The 19,550-nt window shown below is 53.8% G+C and overlaps 1 protein-coding gene across 2 annotated transcripts; it reads left to right on the forward strand.

The window, feature by feature from the left end:
• The first annotated feature begins 682 nt into the window (after positions 1 to 682).
• C9H11orf24 (chromosome 9 C11orf24 homolog) lies at positions 683 to 12,087 on the forward strand. 2 transcript variants are annotated; one of them, XM_054439260.2, is made up of 4 exons: positions 683 to 1,065; positions 4,466 to 4,663; positions 9,446 to 9,620; positions 10,395 to 12,087. In XM_054439260.2, exons 3-4 carry the CDS (start codon positions 9,545 to 9,547, stop codon positions 11,780 to 11,782), a joined length of 1,464 nt encoding a protein of 487 aa, XP_054295235.2. In that variant the 5' UTR covers positions 683 to 1,065; positions 4,466 to 4,663; positions 9,446 to 9,544; the 3' UTR covers positions 11,783 to 12,087. The 2 variants fall into 2 exon arrangements, with proteins under 2 accessions (XP_054295235.2, XP_054295236.2); XM_054439261.2 differs by having other exon boundaries at positions 683 to 859.
• The last annotated feature ends 7,463 nt before the right edge of the window (positions 12,088 to 19,550 follow it).

The following is a 19,550-nucleotide window of genomic DNA, read 5'->3' on the forward strand; positions in this document are numbered from 1 at the left end:
TCGGCCTCCCAAAGTGCTAGGATTACAGGCAAGAGCCACCGCGCCCGACCTGCAAAGCCTATTTCTAACCAAAGTCAAGTCCCACACACTTGCCTCTACATTCCGTTTTGCTCCTTTGTTATCTCAGGTTTTACAATTACAGAGCACTTGATGAGCCTGTTTCCACGTCTGTAAAATGGCGCTAAGTTCTTCACTGTGCTATTGCAGAATTAAGCTACTGGCTCTGTAGGCAAAGTGCTTAGCACGGGCGTGGCACGCTGCGGGTGCACAGAAACGCTCGTTGCCACCCCACTCTTAGCTACCGGGCACCCCAGCGCCCCGCCAGGGGCTTAAGAAACGTGGGAGGAAGCGGAGGAACGCGAAGGGCGTGTGCCCGCGAAAGGTCTCACGAGGCGTTTCGAGGTCGCCTCTTCAGGCTTGGCCGCCGCCAAGGTGCCTCTGAGCTCACCCAGCCCAACCCGGGCACCCCGGGACCCCAAGACGGCAGCGGGCACAGCTGGGCAGCCGAGACCCGGGAACACCCACTTCCGCCACAGACCTGCTCAAAATAGCTCCTTCTGGCAGCACGCGAGACGTGGCCCGAGCCGGCCCCGGGGAGGCGGGGCCTGAGAGCAGACAACCCCCCCTACTTCCGGCTCGCCTCCGTTCGCCACAGGCCCCGCCGCAGCCGCTCCTCGCCCCGACCAACAGGCCCGCCCCGCCCTCCGTGACGTCATTTCCGGCGTTTGGGCGGGGCCCAGGCAGGGCGCGCTGCCCGGAGCTCCCTGGGTTGCGGTGCCGGCCACGTCCCCGCGCCGGGCCTCAGGCTCCTTCCTACTGTCCGAGGGCCACCAGGCCGCCGCGGGCCTGCTGCGCCCGGGTAAGGGCTCGCACTGCCGTCCGGAGAGCTGTTGTCAGGGCTCCCTGACCGGTTTGGGACTGAGAGACAGAGATGGGGGGGCAGGAGGAGGGTTGGATGGGGGCACGAGGGGCAGTGGGAGAGTGAGTGGAGCTGAGGCAGGAGGAACCGGACAGGAGGAGCGGCGGATGGGGCACGCACAGAGTGCAAGACGCTGAGCAGTGCAGGTACTGAAGGAGTCAACTGGGGGCCGAGCATGGCTGGGGGCCCAAGAGGCAGGAGGGAGGAGGGCTGAAGGGGGTCCCAGACTGGAGAAGAGGCCCGCTTGTCCCATTTTGGGAGCAGAATGGGGACACTCTGGAAGGGGGGCGAATTTGTCCTGGGGTCTTTCCCGGGCAAGCCCGGGACGGGACTGGACCCCAAGAAGTGTCGCTCTTAGTTTAGTGACCCAGACCTATCCCCCAGACCGTCTCTCTACCTGGGTGGAGGTTGTGCATTGCCCCAGATTCCCTCCCCTGCCCATCTGTCTCCCCGCCTGCTTCCCCCGTGCGAGTCACTTAGTAGCCCCCGTGTGGCTGCTTAGCATGTTGACTTAATCGTTAGGCTGATAGGAGAAATCGGCCTCCACACGCATGGTTTGCCACCAGAAATAATCATCGTGCTTAGAAATCTGACTTTAACAACTTGCAGCTGTCCCTCGCCCCAGGAAAATCTCTAACATTTCAGTAAAATCAGCACGGAAAATATTTAAAATACAAATTTTTCCATTTATACAGTGGATCTGCCTAATGGACAAAGGAATGTCAGAGCTACCCACGTTCTTAGCAAAAACTAGGCCCTAGCATTTAGCTGTGATACCAAAACTTCCAGAAACCTGGAAGCAAGCAAGGTAGTTAATGTAATATAATAAATGTCCAATGTTCCAGGTTCCCGTCTGCCACAGAGTCACATCCTTTGGACTACAGGACAATGTCTATATACACAAAGCCATAAGTCTGTGTTCCTTGGGCTTCTGCTACCAAAGTTCAGCCAGGTGACGTGTCAGGATTAGGTACCTGCAGTTTGCCCTATATTTGTTTTTGCAGTTCCTACTCCTTGGTATCTGTAGCTTGTCTAACTTGGTGTGGGGGCCTGGCCATGTTGCTGCTGAGTGAGTCTTCATAGCCTGATAGAATGTGGGGGTAACAGCTGTAGTCCTTTACCAAGCTTCAGGATTGGTCTTTGGAACCTCTCTATGCCAGAAAAAAAGAATTAAGTTATTTCTTTCCCTTTTTTTTTTTTTTTTTTTTTTTAAGAATTGGGGTCTCACTGTGTTGCCCAGCCTGAACTCAAACTTCTGGGCTTGTAATCCTCCCACCTCAGCCTCTTGAGTGTCTGGGATTACAGGCATGCAGCACCACGCCTGGAGTCCAGTTTTGTGTAACTTGCATAAAGTGCTCCACATATAACAAGCCAAGGTTCAGAACACAAGAATTCAGACAAGATGCCTTGGGAGGCGTCTCGAGGTCATGAACCAGAAAAGGATAGGGAGGTTGACACCCAGGGGCACAGTCTGGGGGTGCCTTTCTCATGGAGTGTCACCTGGCTCAAGGGAGTATCCTGTTGCACCTTCCTTGCAGATCCTATGGGGAGCTGACCCCTGAAGAAGGGAGCTCCCAATGCCAGCCTAACCTTCCGTCTTTCCATCTGCCCTGGTCTCCAACTTAATACAAATTTAATTCTCTCTCGCTCATTCCTCTCCTGCCCCTGGGGTCTCTTTTTTCCCATCTGTTATGGTCTAAGACCCTGATCTACCCAGTCTCCCTTTACCACATAATAATGAGAATAACTGGGTGGGGTCCCGAGACCCACATCCTAATTTTGGCTTGAAGCCTTTGCAGGGGAAACAGTTATTTTAAATGTTGTTAATGGTTTGTCCATCATGAGTCAACTTACATAGATGACCACAGGTTCCCTCATGGGATCTTGACATTTAGAATATTCTGTTGGAAAGTGGAGGCAAGACCATAGCAGAGGGATGAAGTCATAGGACAACGAAGGCCTGTTCTCGACTACACAGTGGCCAATTCCTGTTTCTGTGGGAGTGACCACCAGCCCCACCGGCTGGGAGGGAATAAGTGGTGATGGTATCCAGCAGAAGTTTCCTGAGAAACCCGTGGAGTGTCCTGAGATAGCCTTGTGGACATGCTCCGTGTGTGTGCCCTCACCTTTGTGTGTGTGATTTTGCATGTGTATGTGTGTGCATGTGTGAGTGCACATGTGTGGTGGCATGTGTGCATGTGCAGATGGACATGCGTGCAGCTGTGTGCACACAAGCGTGTGTGACTAAGTGCATGTATGTGTGGCTGTGTGTGCACACATGGGCATCTGTGTTGGGAGCAGGCCCATGGTGGTCCTTGATATCACCACCTACTGATAACCTTCCCATGATAAGAGGTGACGAGCTGTTTCTGTAATCTCCTGAGTTCACATTAAATATTCATGAATGAGAGAATCATTTGTGCCGATTAACATCTTTGCATTATGGCTTTGCTCCTGGATTCCTCTAAAGTTTTGGTTGGCTCCTAGGAAAATGTCTCTCCTGGTATATAGATCGTGTAGTCTCTCTAAATTATGGAAATCAGCATGTGAAACTGTATCAGGTGGGATAACTCTGTGCCTTTCTGCTTAGTGGCTTGAAGTACTTGAAGAAAATACGCTGTTTTCTTTCCTTGGAGCCTTTCAGAAATGTTTTCCGAAAGTGATAAGTGCTTGTTAAAAAAAAAAAAGAAAGAAAGAAAGATATGAAGTAGAGAATGAAAATCACAGGTGAATCCATTCCCCAGGGATATTCATTAACATTCTAGTGCAAATCTTTCCAGACCCTTGAATAAATGTCTCTTTTAACAAAAATAGGATCATGGTCCACACGTTGCTGTGTAACATGCCTTGTTCATTTACTGATGCATGCTATATATCTTCCCATGTCAATAAGTAGAGAGTTGTGTATTTTTAACAGTTGCCATAGTATTTTATATATGAATGGGGCCATACTTGACAGAACTATTCCAGTTTTTTACTCTTTCTAAATAATGCTCTGAGAAATATCTTTGTAGATCATCTTTGGACATCTGTCTGAGTGCTTCCTTAGAAGAAACTGCAGTAGAAGTTGCTGCATTGGAAGTCGTTGTTGTTTTTTGTTTTGTTTTTTTGAGACACAGTTTTGCTCTTATTGCCCAGGCTGGAGTGCAGTGGTGCAATCTCGGCTCACTGCAACCTCCACCTTCTGGTTTCAAGCAATTCTCCTGCCTCAGCCTCCCAAGTCACTGGGATTACAGGCGCCTGCCACCACGCCCAGCTAATTTTTTTGTATTTTTAGTGGAGATGGGGTTTCACCATGTTGGTCAGGCTGGTCTCGAACTGCTGACCTTGTGATCCACTAGCCTCGGCCTCCCAAAGTGCTGGGATTACAGGTGTGAGCCACCGTGCCCAGCCTGCACTGGAAGTTTTGACATTGAAAGCTTCGATCCATGTTGTCGTTTTCCCAGTGGAATGAATGATCTATTGAATGCTGCTCTTTCCGTGCCTCCCTCCTCACTGGAATTTTCCTTCATGCCTTTCCTAAGGGGACTTTTTTTCAAACTCTAGATGCGTCTGTTACTAGAGTGGAGAGTCTACCTTCGTCTCACATGTGCCACAAAGGATGGCATGGCCCGGGAGTGCCCCACCACGTGGCTTTCACCCCCTGCAAAGCCAGACTTTACCCAGCGACGCAGTGCCAAGCCCACAGCTCTCCAAGGAGGAAGATGGCCCAGGCTGGGAGCATGCCCTTAGCAGCGGCCTCTGGTGAGTGTCCTGGCCCTGCAGGCTGGGCCTGCTTGTTGGGTGATGGGACAGTGAGCCCAGAGGGAGCTTTGCAAGATCATCAGAGGATCAGAGCGTCAAGGGAAAAGGAAAGACAGCCAGGCCTTATAGTAACCAAGGAAGGCCCAGTCTGTGGCCCTTAACTGTCAGAGGCCCTGCCTCCTTTTTTTTTTTTTTTTGAGACAATGTCTGGTTCTGTGGTCCAGGCTGGAGCGCAGAGGTGCAATCTTGGCTTATTACAACCTCTGCCTCCCAGGTTCAAGCCATCCTCCCACCTCAGCTTCTGAAGTAGCTGGGACTACAGATGCATACCACCACGCCTGGCCAATTTCTGTATTTTTTGTAGAGTTGGGGTTTCGCCATGGTGCCCAGGCTGGTCTCTTAATTCGTGAGCTCAATCCATCCGCCTGCCTCGGCCTCTCAAAGTGCAGGGATTACATGCATGAGTCACTGGGTCTGATCAGGAGGCCTTATCTTCTGAGTGGACTGGGGTGGTGGCCCATGAACAGGATGGGGATCACGCAATCACCTGCAACCCTCTTCGGCTTCGTGACACAAATGCAAGTTACCTCAAGAGGTTCTCACTGACCTTGGTGATGCCGTGGGCACTCACAGAAGCCTCCTCTGTGCTGCAGGGAGGCTGTGTCTCACTCATGCAGGGTGGTGGAGGGGCGTCTCTTAGCAGAAGATGATGAAAGGCTGTCCCCTCTCAGGAAGGAGAAGGTCCTTGTCTGTTCCAAGGCAAGAAACTGGACAAGAAGGAGGAGGTTCATTCAGTACATTGAGTCTGATCCTCCCTGCTGTAGCTGGAGCACGGTCCCTGAAGCTGGCTGAAGTGCTAAAGCAGGGGCTAGCAAATTGTGGCCGAATCCCTCCTGCTGCCTGTTTGTATAAATAAAGTTTTATTGGGACACAACCGTGCCCACCATTTACTTCTATTCCAGGGCTGCCTCTGTACCGTAACAGCAGAATGGAGTAGCTAAGACACAGACCGAATGGCCCACAGAATCCCAAATATTTGCCGTCCTGTCCTCTATAGAGAAAGTGTGCTGGCCCCTGCCCTAGAGATTTGTAGTGAGGGGGCAGCAGAAGGCCTGGGGCTGGGGTACATTCAGGAGCCGAGACCCTCTTCACCCATAAGAAGCCCCTGCCACGTCATCTCACCTTTAACTTACCCAGAGGACCTCAAATCCCAGGCTCAGGCCTGGGGAACATACCAGGGGTGGTAGCATTTTAAAAACATTCGGTAGATGTTACTGGCCCAAGAGAGAGCCGTTTAAATACTCATATTTATCAAAAGCACAGCTGCACGGCCTTGGCCTGTGGAGGATTGTGAGTTCTTTGTGCCCGAAACCTTCCAGTTTCAGTTCTGCCTTGCGTGATATTGGTTAGTTTCTTCTCTCCCCATCCCCCCGCCACACTTTTTTTCTGTCAGAACAAAGAATGCTTTTTGCACTCTAGATCTGTGGTTTGTAAGGCCAAGTAATTTTTCTAAACCCCTAACACATCAGGAGCCCTTACAGACCATTTTGAAGAGAAAGCACCATTTAAAGCTAGAGAAAAGTTAGTGACTCTGGGAAAGAGACCAGAAGTCTCATGGAACACACCAGCCTTCCAGAGGAGTGTGCGCTCTAAGGGCTTTCTCCAGCCCCGGGGCAGCTTGACAATAGTCCACATGGATTACAGGAGGCAGGAAGCCACCCAGGGGCTTCTCGTTGCGCAGTGGCTGCTTTTGCGTAGCGGGAAGTGCTTCTCGGGTGGGCTGCTGGCTAAGCCAGGAGCCATGCTGGGTCCTTGCCCGCGGGATCCCATGCCACTGCCATGCAGCTCAGCGGGGCTCAGAGGTCCTGTGGCCGCACCTGTCACTTGGTTAGTGAGCTTGGGAGCTGGGGTTGGAACGCAGGCAGTGCTGTTGGCCTCTGCATGTCCTGCTGGTCTCCCACTCCCCTTGTATGGTCTCTTGACCCTATTACGGTAGCTTCCTCAAGGGAATGACAGTGAATGCTGAAAGAGCTAAAAGGCTGCTCCTGCCACTCATGCATTCAATGGCCCCTTCGTCCCTGAGTGACCAATGGGCAGCTCACCCAGCACCCCCAAGCCCCAGTCCACCTACAGCTATGCAGCTGGGGCCCCACTTTGCTATGGGCTGCTAAGTGCTGATTTCCTTGTGTCTGTTTTCATTATTTTATCTAACAAAACAAATCAACCAAACCAAATAATTTTTTTTATAATACGTTAAGGGCCAGGCACAGTAGTTCATGCCTGTAATCCCAGTACTTTGGAGGCCAAGGCGGGAAGATTGCTTCAGCTGAGGAGCTGGAGACCACCCTGGGCAACATAGCAAGAACCCTCTCTCCAGAAAAAAAAAAAAAAAGAATAGCTAGGTGTGGTGGCATGCGCCTGTGATCCCAGCTGAGGTGGGAGGATCATTTGAGCCTGGGAGGTCAAAACTGTAGTGAGGTACGATCATGCCACTGCACTCCAGCCTGGGCAGCAGAGCGAGACCCATCTCAAAAAAATAAAAATGTGTTAAGGCGTCCACATCACTTCTGTGGAGCATTAGAATGAAGGAGAGGGCTTTGCTTTACAGCGACTTGGGCCAGCTGTGGGGACCACTGCAGTCTCTGAAGTGGGGCAGTCACTCATTCACTCACGCCTTCATTCATTGAGAGAGCCTCTGTATCAGGTGCCGGGATCGCTGCCCCTCACTGGCTGCCCCTGCCTCCCCTCTTGCTAAAAGCACCTTCCTGTTCTTGTCTAAGGCCCTGCAGGCACTCCCATCCGCCTACTGTGAAATCTAAACTGCCATGTGGCTCATGGGGCCTCCTCGCGCTCTCCAGACTAATTCCTGCCTCACCACGCTCTTCCTTGCCTCTGACCCTGCTGTTGTCATCTGCTGCTCCCTCTCCACCTGCCTGCCCACCCCTACCCAGCTTTCAGAATGCGGCCCAGGCGTCGCTTTCCCAGGAAGCCTTCCTTGGCATGCCGACCACACCACCACTGGCTGAACTGTGTCCTCTGGGCCCCTGTGGCACCCCGTCCTCTGGGGCCCAGCCATCCTTGGGGCTTCTGCCCAGAGGACCAGCCTACCTCACTCTTCAAGGCCTGCCCGCATACTGTCTCCTCCTTCTTCCCAGCACTGAGTCACACCCTGCACAATGCTTGTGCCGGCCTGCAATGACCTCTTTTCTGTGTCTCCTATGGACTGCAGGTCCCTGAAGAGGTTGTGTGTTTTTCACCTTTTTGTCCTAAGTGTACTGCCTGGCACATGAGTAAGCACTCAGTAAATACTGGATGAAAGGATGGGTGGGTGGGTGGGTGGGTGAATGGATGGATGGATGGATGGGTGGGTGGATGGATGGATGGATGGATGAGTGTGTGGGTGGGTGGGTGGGTGGATGGATGGATGGATGGATGGATGGACTTATGGATGGACAGATGAGTATATGGATAGAGTAGTGGGTGGATGGATGGATGGATGGATGGATGAGTGGGTGGATGGATGGGTGGGTGGATGGATGGACAGATGGATAGGATATAGTGGGTGGATGGATGGATGAGTAGGTGGATGGGTGGGTGGGTGGGTGGATGTATGGATGGACTTATGGATGGACAGGTGAGTAGATGGATAGAATAGTGGGTGGATGGATGAGTAGGTGGATGGGTGGGTGGATGGATGGATGGGTGGGTGGGTGGATGGATGGATGGACTTATGGATGGACAGATGAGTAGATGGATAGAATAGTGGGTGGATGGATGGATGGATGGGTGGGTGGGTGGATGGACAGATGAGTAGATGGATGGAAAAGTGGATGAATAGATGAATGGATGGATGGACGGACAGACGGACAGATGAGTAGATGAATAGAATAGTGGATAGATGGATAGGTGGGTGGGTAGATGGATGGATCGATGGATGAATGAACTTATGGATGGACAGATGAGTAGATGTATAGAATAGTGGGTAGGATAGATGGATGGATGGGTGGGTGGGTGGATGGATGGATGGATGGACTTATGGATGGACAGATGAGTAGATGGATAGAATAGTGGGTGGATGGATGGATGAGTAGGTGGATGGATGGGTGGGTGGATGGATGGGTGGGTGGATGGATGGATGGGTGGGTGGATGGATGGATGGATGGATGGATGGGTGAGTGGGTGGATGGATGGGTGGGTGGGTGGATGGATGGGTGGGTAGATGGATGGACTTATGGATGGAGAGATGAGTAGATTGGTAGAATAGTGGGTGGATGGATGGGTGGGCGGGCGGGTGGATGGATGAATGGTTGGATTGATGGATGAATGGTTAAGTAGTATCTCCCATGTGAAAGGCACAGTCACCTGTCACGGGGTGCACATGGGGTGCATTAGGCTTGATTTGTACTCTGCAGACCACGGGGGAAGCTGAGGAGGAAGACTTGACCAGTCTTGGTGATGAGAAGGCCTTCACCCTATAAACACAGCCAAGTTTTAGCCCTCTCTCCTGCTCCTTTAAACTCTGAACTCTAGGATGGGAGAATGGGAACTTTTGCAGGTTGAGATTCACAGTGAAATCGGGTCAAGAAGTGATCAGATGCAAAGCACAGGGCAGATCATTACTACACCATGGCTGAGGTCTTCCTGGGCACCAGGCCCTGGTCTCAGCACTTGGCTCAGTCTGCACCTTGGACCCTGCCAGAGCCCTCCACAGCAGGTGCTCTCAGGCAAGGCTGTGTGTTGCTGGCCAGACGCCTTCTGACCAGCGTGCTTTCTTAACCACAGATCCCTTGGCCAAGCAGGAGGGAACCATTAGCAGCCTGAGGAGCTGGCTGGCTGGGAGCCTCGGGGACCGCCCAGCCTTGCTCCCAGCCCATCTGCAAGATGTGGACAGTTCTTGTGCTCATTTGGATTTTCTCCTTGTCCTTATCTGAAAGCCATGTGGCATCCAACGATCCACGTAAGTGAGAAAGCTGTGTGACTGCTAGATGGGCCCACGGTGGCCACAAAGCGTGCTGAGCCCATGAAAGCAGCATCTGCAAACCCAGGCCAACGCGTCAGGAACCCCAGCCCTCCCAGGTGCCGGGCAGGGAAGGGTTGTCAGGCCAACCTTCCTTCTCCAGGGCCATGGTAGGCCAAGAGCCCCCAGCAGGACCAGGCAGCTGAGCCCTGAAAGGTTTGCTCGCTTGGCCTGCAAGATTTGATGTCATCTCTAAGTTGAATCTTCACTGGGGAATTGGTTCCTTCATACATCAGATCTTTAACTGCGTTCCCCCTCTGTGCCATTCATTTCCAAGAATTCCGGCAGTGAATCCTTTCACAAAGCCAAGCGTTCTTTTATGATGTGAATACCTGTGCAGTTTATCTGCTTTGTAAACCTGGGTGTGCGTTCAGTGGGCTTTTAATGGTGAATCACACCTGTTGTGTGAGACTTTTACTCTGATGTTTTGGGAATTGGATCAAACAGTGAAGGTCTGAAGCCTTCAATGGGCAGAGAGGTTCATAGAGGGCAAAGGAGTTTTAAAATCAAATTGACAAAGGCTTTTTCAATGAGCTGCATGCCAACAGTGGGAAGAGAGATGGGGAGGAAGCATGTTCGCACATCACCTCCCCCGACCCTGGCTGGGCTGAGGAGGGGGCCCCACAGGCCTGGGTGGAAGCCGATCCCTGAGCAATCCCCCTGCGCGGGATTGAGCATGATTGTCTCTCTTTTTCTCCTTTTTCTGACTTTAAGGCAACTTTGTCCCTAACAAAATGTGGAAGGGATTAGTCAAGAGGAATGCATCTGTGGAAACAGTTGATAATAAAGCATCTGAGGATGTAACCATGGCAGCAGCTTCTCCTGTCACATTGACCAAAGGGACTTCGGCAGCCCACCTCAACTCTACGGAACTCACAACAGAGGACACAAGCAGGACAGATGTGAGTGAACCAGCAAATTCAGGAGGTGCAGCTGATGGTGTGACCTCCATTGCTCCCACGACTGCAGCCTCCAGTACGACTGCAGCCTCCAGTACGACTGCAGCCTCCGTTACGACTGCAGCCTCCGTTACGACTGCAGCCTCCGTTACGACTGCGGCCTCCAGTACGACTGCGGCCTCCAGTATGATTGCGGCCTCCAGTATGATTGTGGCCTCCAGTATGATTGTGGCCTCCATTATGACTGCGGCCTCCAGTACGACTGCGGCCTCCGTTACGACTGCAGCCTCTGTTACGACTGTGGCCTCCAGTACGACTGCGGCCTCCAGCACTCCCACGACACTCGCACCCCCTGCGCCCACATCCACTTCTGCAGGGCGGAGCCCATCCACTGCCGCCACTGGGCATCCATCTCTCAGCACAGCCCTCGCACAAGTGCCAAAGAGCAGCACGTTGCCAAGAACAGCAACCCTGGCCACGTTGGCCACACGTGCTCAGACTGTAGCGACCACAGCAAACACAAGCAGCCCCATGAGCACTCGTCCAAGTCCTTCCAAGCACATGCCCAGTGACACCGCGGCAAGCCCTGCACCCCCTACGCATCCCCAAGCACAAGGTCCCATTAGCCAGGTGTCAGTGAACCAGCCTGTGGTTAACACAACAAATAAATCCACACCCACGCCCTCAAACACAACCCCACAGCCCGCCCCCATCCCCACAGTGGTGACCACCACGAAGGCACAAGCCAGGGAGCCAACTGCCAGCCCAATGCCAGTGCCTCACACCAGCCCAATCCCTGAGATGGAGGCCATGTCCCCCACGACACAGCCAAGTCCCACGCCATATACCCAGAGGGCCGCTGGGCCAGGCACACCCCAGGCACCAGAGCAGGTAGAGACTGAAGCCATACCAGGTACTGATTCCACTGGGCCAACACCCAGGAGCTCAGGGGGCACTAAGATGCCAGCCACGGACTCGTGCCAGCCCAGCACCCAAGGCCAGTACATGGTGGTCACCACCGAGCCCCTCACCCGGGCCGTGGTGGACAAAACTCTTCTCCTGGTGGTGCTGTTACTCGGGGTGACCCTTTTCATCACAGTCTTGGTTTTGTTTGCCCTGCAGGCCTACGAGAGCTACAAGAAGAAGGACTACACGCAGGTGGACTACTTAATCAACGGGATGTATGCCGACTCGGAAATGTGAGGGGGGCGGGGGCCTGGCGAGGTCTGGCCCCTTCCTTGTCCTTTCCTTTTGCCTTTGAGACCAAACCAAGTGCTTCCAAATTCTTTTGGTGCAATTTAGGAGATATGCCAGATGCTTAAACACATTTAATTGCTGTCAGATTAATTCCATGATTACTAAAGAGTTGCTGCTTTTTTCATATTTATTTTTGTAAATGATCCTGTTCCCAGGAGCAGCTGGGGGTTCCACCTTAGGGTGGGGCAGGCAGGGCCCCGTCCCCCCAGGTGTCGGAGCCTGACCTGAATTAAAATACTGACTGCTCGCCACAATCGTGTGGGTGCATCCTGCTCCTCGGGGATCCTTTCTGCCATGCATGTGGCAGAGTTTGGTTTTGTGAATGTGCACCATCGCGCCGCACCCTGGAGGTTGACTGTGTCGTTGCCACTGACTTGGGTTTCTCCCTGGTACCCACGCCCACCCTGGTGCTTGCTGGGAGGCTCCTGGGCCCCAGAAGAGGCCACAGCCAGCATATTTAATCCTTTTTCTGACCTGTTCCGTGAGCCTCCTGGAGCCAGCTTTAGGGGTGAAGGAGCTAAATTCAACACATCACCTCCATGGTGTGGCCAGCTCGGCCTGAACCTGCTCAGAACAGAATCTGATCCTGCCCTGCTCACGAGGTGGGGTCATTATCGCTAGTCCTGAATAGTGCAAGTCCCTTTCCCCAGGTAACCCAGGACCCCAGGGCCAGTCCTGGGATTCGACCCCAGAACCTGCTCCTTAGGCCAATTCCCCTGGATTCCAGGCTCCCATCCTGAACATCCAGCCAGCAGTTGCTCTGTGCTTGTCACATGCCTGCCCTGTCCCTGTGCTGTGTGAGTGTGACCTGCTGTGTGAGTGTAACCCGCTATGTGTGACTTGCTGTGTGAGTGTGACCTACTGTGTGTCACCTGTATGTGACCTGCTGTGTGACCTGCTGTGCGTGTGTAATGTGCTGTGTGTGCGTAACCTGCTGCGTGAGTGCAACCTGCTGTGTGTGTGTAACCTGCTGCACATCTGTGACCCGGTGCGTGTGTGTGACCTGCTGTGCGTGTGTAACCTGCTACGTGAGTGTAACCCGCTGTGTGTGTGTAACCTGCTGCACATGTGTGACCCGCTGCATTGCCTCAGCCCCAGGAGATCAGCATCACAATCTCCGTTTTGAAGATGGGACCACTGAAGCACAGAGCAAAGTCACCCCCGGAGGCCCAGAGTCATTATTGAGCCCTGGTCCTAGAGTCCCAGCTCTTTGTCTAACTAGGTTCCTTTGCCACCTGCCCAGCCTGAGCTTGGCCTTTGGTCCTTCATCTGCCCACCTGTCCAAGGCAGCAACAGCTGATGGGCCACACGTGGCCAGGGCATCTCGTAAGGCCATGTTCTCAGGCCAGGTCTGCAGCTGCTGAGACCTGGAGTAAGTTACAGAGTGTTCTGGAGCTCGGTTTCTTCCTCTGGGAAATGGGGAGAGACAGAGCAGCATCTGCTCTAAACATGGCGGCATGGGCCCCACCAAAAAACGCTTGTGGAGTTGGCTGTGGCTTCTCAACCACCTAGCGCTGAGGCAGAGCTGATCTTTGTCTGGAATCTCCAGTCTCCCCTCACCAAGATCTCCCTGGGCTAGGTTTGGCTGTCCAGCTTCTTATTTAAGTTCACCTCCAAAAAGGTTGTCAAAGGGCCTGTGATAAAAGGCTAAGACAATAACTCCCAAACCATTTGAAATAACTTCAAAGCTGAGGCTGGGAAAATACGGAGTGGGGAGAATGGGTCAGAAACTACCCCCAGTCCTCCCCTCCTGTCTTCTCCCTCGCTGCACCCCAGCTTCCCCAGCCTTTTCTTTTCCATTGTCGCGTCCTGCTGGCCCCTTCCCCTCTCCCAGCCTCTACTGCCTGAGTCAGGCCTTCTGGTCTGACAGCCACACTCCACAGAGCCTGTGCCTGACTGTCTCCTTTCCTGGCCATCACACATCGGAGTCACATCTGCATGCTTAATTACAGGCACTGGCGCTGGCTGGGAAGGGGGTTGGTTTCAGCCCCTGGCTTGTCTCCCTTGCCGTCTTGAGCTCTAGGCCAGCTCTCAGCATTGTCCTTGAATCTGACAAGACACCATCTGCCCGGAATGGGCAGCTCTGCCCACCATGGGTAGACAATCAGAGCTGTGGAGGACGCCATTTCCTCTGCCTGACTTCACCGCAGTGGCCCAGGCCAGGACCAGCCTGCTAAGGGTCAGCTCTCCACCCTGGCTCGTTGAGCCTCCCCTGGGAGAGCCAGAACCCTGGGCCTGTGTGAGCTGTGGCATGGGGGGGTGTTCTCATAGACTGTGGGCACCTCGTTCCTTTCTGGGGAGGTAGGATGAGGAGTAACCTGCAGTGCTAGCCTTCAGCTTGTGACTAAGGGCCTCTGCCTGGCACCCCTACATCCAGGGAATGGGCCACAGGGATCTGCAGAGTCAGCCAGTCCCTCTGCCCCAGCCAGGGCCCCCAATTTTTTTTTTGACAGAATCTCGCTCTGTCACCCAGGCTAGAGGGCAGTGACATGATCTCGGCTCAGTGCAGCCTCTACCTCCCGGGTTCAAACGATTCTCCTGCTTCAGCCTCCCGAGTAGCTGGGATTACAGGCGCATGCCACCACATCTGGCTAATTTTTGTATTTTTAGTAGTGACGGGATTTTGCCATGTTGGCCAGGCTGCTCTCAAACTCCTGATCTCAAGTGATCCACCCTCCTTGGCCTCCCTTGGGATTCCAGGCGTGAGCCATCGCACCCAGCCTCCAAATTCTTTTATCCTCTGAAAGCAATGGTCACACTCTCCCCCTCCATCCCTGGGGGTCCTATTCCAAACCCCCTGCCATTGTTCTCTCTTGGATGGTGTTCCCCCTGGACCACAGGTGCCTCAAACTCAGCATCCAAGGCCAAGCTCAACATCGGCCCCCAGGAGTGTGTTTGGCCCCAGGGGTCCTCCCTGTACCTAATGGCATCCCCAAGTGGGCTAACAGATTGAGAAACCTGTGCTTCCCCCTGAGTCCAACTGGCCATCCTAAAGGTTTCAGTACTCCGGCCGCTTCCCCTGTCCTGACCCCAGCTGCTGCCCGGCCTTGGGCCCCACCGCCAACTGCCTGCCCACTCTGCTCCCAGACAGCCTGGCTCATCCGTCCTCCACCCTGCAGCAAGGGACCCATCAAAACACAAATCTAACCACACCCGTCCCTGCCCAAAGCCCCAGGCTCCTCTGCCCAGCACTGCAAGCCCAGTGCAGCCCCCTGTGGTGGGTCCCAGCCAAACAGAGCTCGAGGAGCCCCCGTCGCAGACCTGTCCAAATCCAGGGGCCCCAGGCTGTCTCCTCCCTGCCTTGGAGGACACCAGACTCCCTGCCTTGGAGGACACCAGACACTAGACAAAGTCCCATTCAACTCAGTTTATCAGGTGCCTAGTGAGCACCTACTGTTTGCCAGCCCGATGGGGATTCAGAGATGACGTGGCCCAGGAGCCCCCGGTGCGGTGGGTGAGACCCGCCTTATGAGGAACACAATGAAGGTGAGGGGTGGGCTCAGAGAAGGTGCCTCCTCCACCCTGGGGAGCTCAGAGAGCTCAGAGCCCCCCTCAGGCTTTCTGTTCCTGCGGCGGGGGCAGTGGCTTATCCGGGGCCTAGCGCAGCACTGACACACAGGAGGTACAAAGTCTCTAAATGATGGGTGCGAGTCCACACAGAAGGTGCCAGAAGGCCAAACAGAAGTGAGAGTCCAGTTCGGGGCTTGGCCCCAAAAGGAGCTCTCTTCCCTTCACAGTGAGGAAACCGAAGCACAGAAAGGCCAAGTTGCTTGGCCAAGGTCATCCACCAAGCAAGTGGCAGCACAGCATTCACACCGGATCTGTCTGCTCTGTCTGCAAATGTTGGGCGTGGCTCAGGAGCACACGACGGCCACAGGGAGCAGAGGCTCCTCCAAAGCCTTGAGAGCCCGGGCAGGGCATGGCCTTGAGCTCGGCAGGGCAGGGCCTTGAGCCAACCAGTTTCTCTAGGGGCAGGCCTGCACCTCTTGGTAGAGGAAGTCCAAGGGCTCCCCCTGGCGGGCAAGGCTCCCTCCTAGACTTCTTGTTTTTTGTTTTTTGAGACAGAGTTTCATTCTTGTTGCCCAGGCTGGAGTGCAATGGTGCTCACTGCAGCCTCTACCTCCCGGGTTTAAGCGATTCTCAGCCTCCTGAGTAGCTGGGATTACAGGCGTCCGCCACCACGCCCAGCTAAGTTTTTGTATTTTACTAGAGACGGGGTTTCACCATGTTGGCCAGACTGGTCTGGAACTCCTGACCTCAAGGTGATCCGCCCGCCTCGGCCTCCCAAAGTGCTGGGATTACAGGTGTGAGCCACCATGTCCTGCCCCTCCCAGCCTTTTTTACCAGCCCTGGTGCTGGCCTTGTCTAGAGAAACCATCCCACCCTCCGGCCCCCTGCGCCTACCATTCCATGTTTGCGGGTGGAAACCCCTTAGCCCGCTCACCTGACTGACAGCAGGGAGTCTTGCTGTTACCCCACACCACAGAACTCTGGCCCTCCTCGATTGTTCCAGGCCAGGGGGGCTCGGCTCCCACTATGGGATGGATTGTTCTAGGTGGTATTAGGTCATTTGCGCCTGTAACTGTCTCCCACCAGAAGGAATCCACGAGTTCAGGGAGAATGCAATGAACTCACAGGCAGCCCCTGGAGCCTCGGTCCCAAAACCCACCAGCTGGGTCAGTTGGGACAAACCACGACCACACTCAGCCACAATTTCCGTATCTACAGCTTTGCTTCAAGATCCAGCGCAGTGGCTGCCACAAGCCGATACTTTTTAGAACATGGACTACGTTCGGCTGCCGTTGAATTCTCTGTGATGGTCTTCCAGGTCCCCGCCCCAGCCCTACTCATCCTCCACACAGCAGCCAGAGGATATTTTAAAAACACAACTCAGCTCCTAATACTCCCCTGCACAGCAGTCCCCGATGGCCTCCCACTGTGAGCAGGAAACAAAATCCAAACATTTGAAGTAAAAACACAGATGAAAAATCAGGGAAATGCGGGATCCAGGCAGAGAGGCCAGCAATGCGGAGCCCCCAGGTCAGATCCAAGGCCACAAGTGTGAGGAGAGAAGGGCCCTGGGGAGAGTGGAAGAGACAGGCTGGTCCCAGGGGACAGCGGCTGGGGAGGAGCGGGAGAGCCCAAGAATGCAGAGGGAGTCACGTTATCTGGTTCAGAGTTTAAAAGATTACTCTGTTGCTTGAGGATGAAGTCATAGGCTGTCTTAGATGTGCTTTAAAATGCTTCCACATCAGGAGAAGGGGGCGAGAGAATCGTGCCACAAGACACATGTGGCTGCCGTCCATCCAGCATGGCTGATGGGTTCGTGGAAGTGGGGGGTCTGTTTCCCACTCTCTCCATGTTTGTGTGTGTTTAGAAATTTCCATCATCAAAAGTTAAAAGAGGCCAGGCATGGTGGCTCATGCCTGTCATCCCAGCACTTTGGGAAGCCGAGTTGAGTGGATCATTTGAGGTCAGGAGTTTGAGACCAGCCTGGCCAACATGGCAAAACCCCGTCTCTACTAAAAATACAAAAATTAGCTGGGCGTGGTGGCAGGTAGATGCCTGTAATCCCAGCTACTCGGGAGGCTGAGGCAGGAGAATTTCTTGAACCCAGGAGCTGGAGGTTGCAGTGAGCTGAGATTGCACCACCGCACTCCAGCCTGGGTGATAGAGCGAGCCTCCATCTCAAAAAAAAAACCAAAAGTTAAAAGAAAAAGTGAATGGAAGGGAGGGAGCAGGGGAGGAAGAGTTTCAACTTAGATCTCATAAGTACGTGATCACTTTGGCTGCAGATAGAGAGGCCTGGCTGGCTCAGTCATCCGTGGAGCAAGGAGGCTGGCTTGGACCAGGGTGTGTTCACACAGATGGACAGAAACTGAGGACCCTGGGGGCCACTTTGGAGGATGAGTCAGCAGGACGTGCACTGCTTCCTTATGCACGATCCGCATGCCCACGGCAGGAGCCAGAGTGACCCCTGCATTTTTGGTTTGAGAAAGTGGAATGGTAGGGGATCGTTTCTCAGGGGGAGGGAATGAACCTTTATTCGCAGTGCTTCACACGTGAATTCATTTCATCCTCGCCACAACCCTGCGAGATAGTATGTCATCATCAGCCCCCGTTTAGAGGGGAAACTAAGGCCTGGAGAATTCATGAACCTGCCCACCGTTACACGTCACATAGCTAGTAGGTGACCCCAGCTTCTATGCTTTTGCCACTAGACGATACTGCCTCTTTTTTTTTTTTTTTTTTTTTTTTTGAGACAGAGTCTTACTTTGTCACCTAGGCTGGAATGCAGTGTCAAATCTCAGCTCACTGCAACCTCTGCCTCCTGGGATCAAGCAGTTCTCCTGCCTCAGCCTCCAGAGTAGGTGAGACCACAGGCGCCTGCCACCATGCCCTCTTAATTTTTGTATTTTTAGTAGAGACAGGGTTTCACCATGTTGGCCAGGCTGGCCTTGAACTCCCGACCTCAAGTGATCCACCCGCCTCGGCCTCCCAAAGTGCTGGGATTACAGTTGTGACCCACTGTGCCCGGCCTATAATGTCTCTTGATAAGGGGGTACAGAAGGATTTGGGGAGAAGGTGGGCCAGAAATCAAGAGTTCTGCTGTGGGTTGTGAAGGTAGAGATGCCTATTGGATGCCAGGCAGACACTAGGCGTGAGTCTGAAGCTCAGGGAAGGTCCCCACAGGACAGGTAAAGGGCTTCACCATCTCCCCACGTGGGGGGAACCATTTCTAAGCCCACTTTCAGATGAGGAAATAGAGAACAGGGAAGGTAGGTGACTTGCCCAAGGTCACACACAAGGTAAGGGGTGGGCCCAGTCCACCTGACTCCTGAACCCCAACTTCACCAGTGCTGCGTGCTCCGGGCACACGCTGAATGGACTTGAAGCACAAGATGAGCCCCGCTGGGCAATCTGGCCTTCAGAGTGAAAAACTCACTGTCTTTTATGAGCCAGGGCCCACGGCAGGGGCCTGGTCCCGCTTTGCTGACTGTAGAGATGCCCACTTGGACAGGACACAGCAGGAGGGCAGCAGGCACGAAGACATCGGGTGAGCAGAGAGAACCACGGAGTGGCACCAGGCGGGTAGGCCCAGGACATGAGATTCCGGGGGCCCTATACGTGGAAATGCGTGAAGAAGGAAGACTCCACCCCAGCCTCTGGCCTTTCTCCTGAATCTCTGGGAGACCCCCCAACTCAGCATCTGAGAGGTCCAGAGAACAAGTCCACAAACACGGAGCAGCTCTTTGTCTCAGGGAGGCTTTGGCTACAAGGAACAGAAACCTCAGGCCATCCCAAGACGGGGATATGCTGCAAAGACAGAATGAGAGCCGGGCCTCCTGGGGGCCGTGCTTCTGCTCCTCTCCTTCCCTCTGCTCTCTGCGCATCTCTGTTCTCCTCTCTGCAGAGGACCTACCTCCCGAAGCTGTTAGGCTCTGCTTTCCCCAAGGGGCTCTGACTGTAACCTTGGCTCCAATGGCGGCCCATTTAAGCTGCCTGTCCAACGTCCAGGGTCCTCTGTGATCCAGTCCACCGTAGCCACAAGCATGTACCTAGTGGGCTGTCACAGCCCAGCTGTTCAGAAAGGGTTGTGGGCCAGGCACAGTGGCTCAGCCTGTAATCCTAGCACTTTGGAGGCGAGGCAGAGGATAGCTCGAGCCCAGGAATTCAAGACCAGCCTGGGCAACATAGCAAGACCCTATCCTTA

This window comes from Pongo pygmaeus, chromosome 9, assembly GCF_028885625.2.
Source record: "Pongo pygmaeus isolate AG05252 chromosome 9, NHGRI_mPonPyg2-v2.0_pri, whole genome shotgun sequence".
NCBI classification, from domain to species: Eukaryota; Metazoa; Chordata; class Mammalia; order Primates; family Hominidae; genus Pongo; species Pongo pygmaeus.

Coding starts and splice junctions, on each gene's coding strand:
- C9H11orf24 (XM_054439260.2), top strand. CDS start 9,545: ATGTGGACAGTTCTTGTGCTCATTTGGATTTTCTCCTTGTCCTTATCT. Junction 9,621..10,394: donor TGTGGCATCCAACGATCCAC/GTAAGTGAGAAA, acceptor TCTGACTTTAAG/GCAACTTTGTCCCTAACAAA.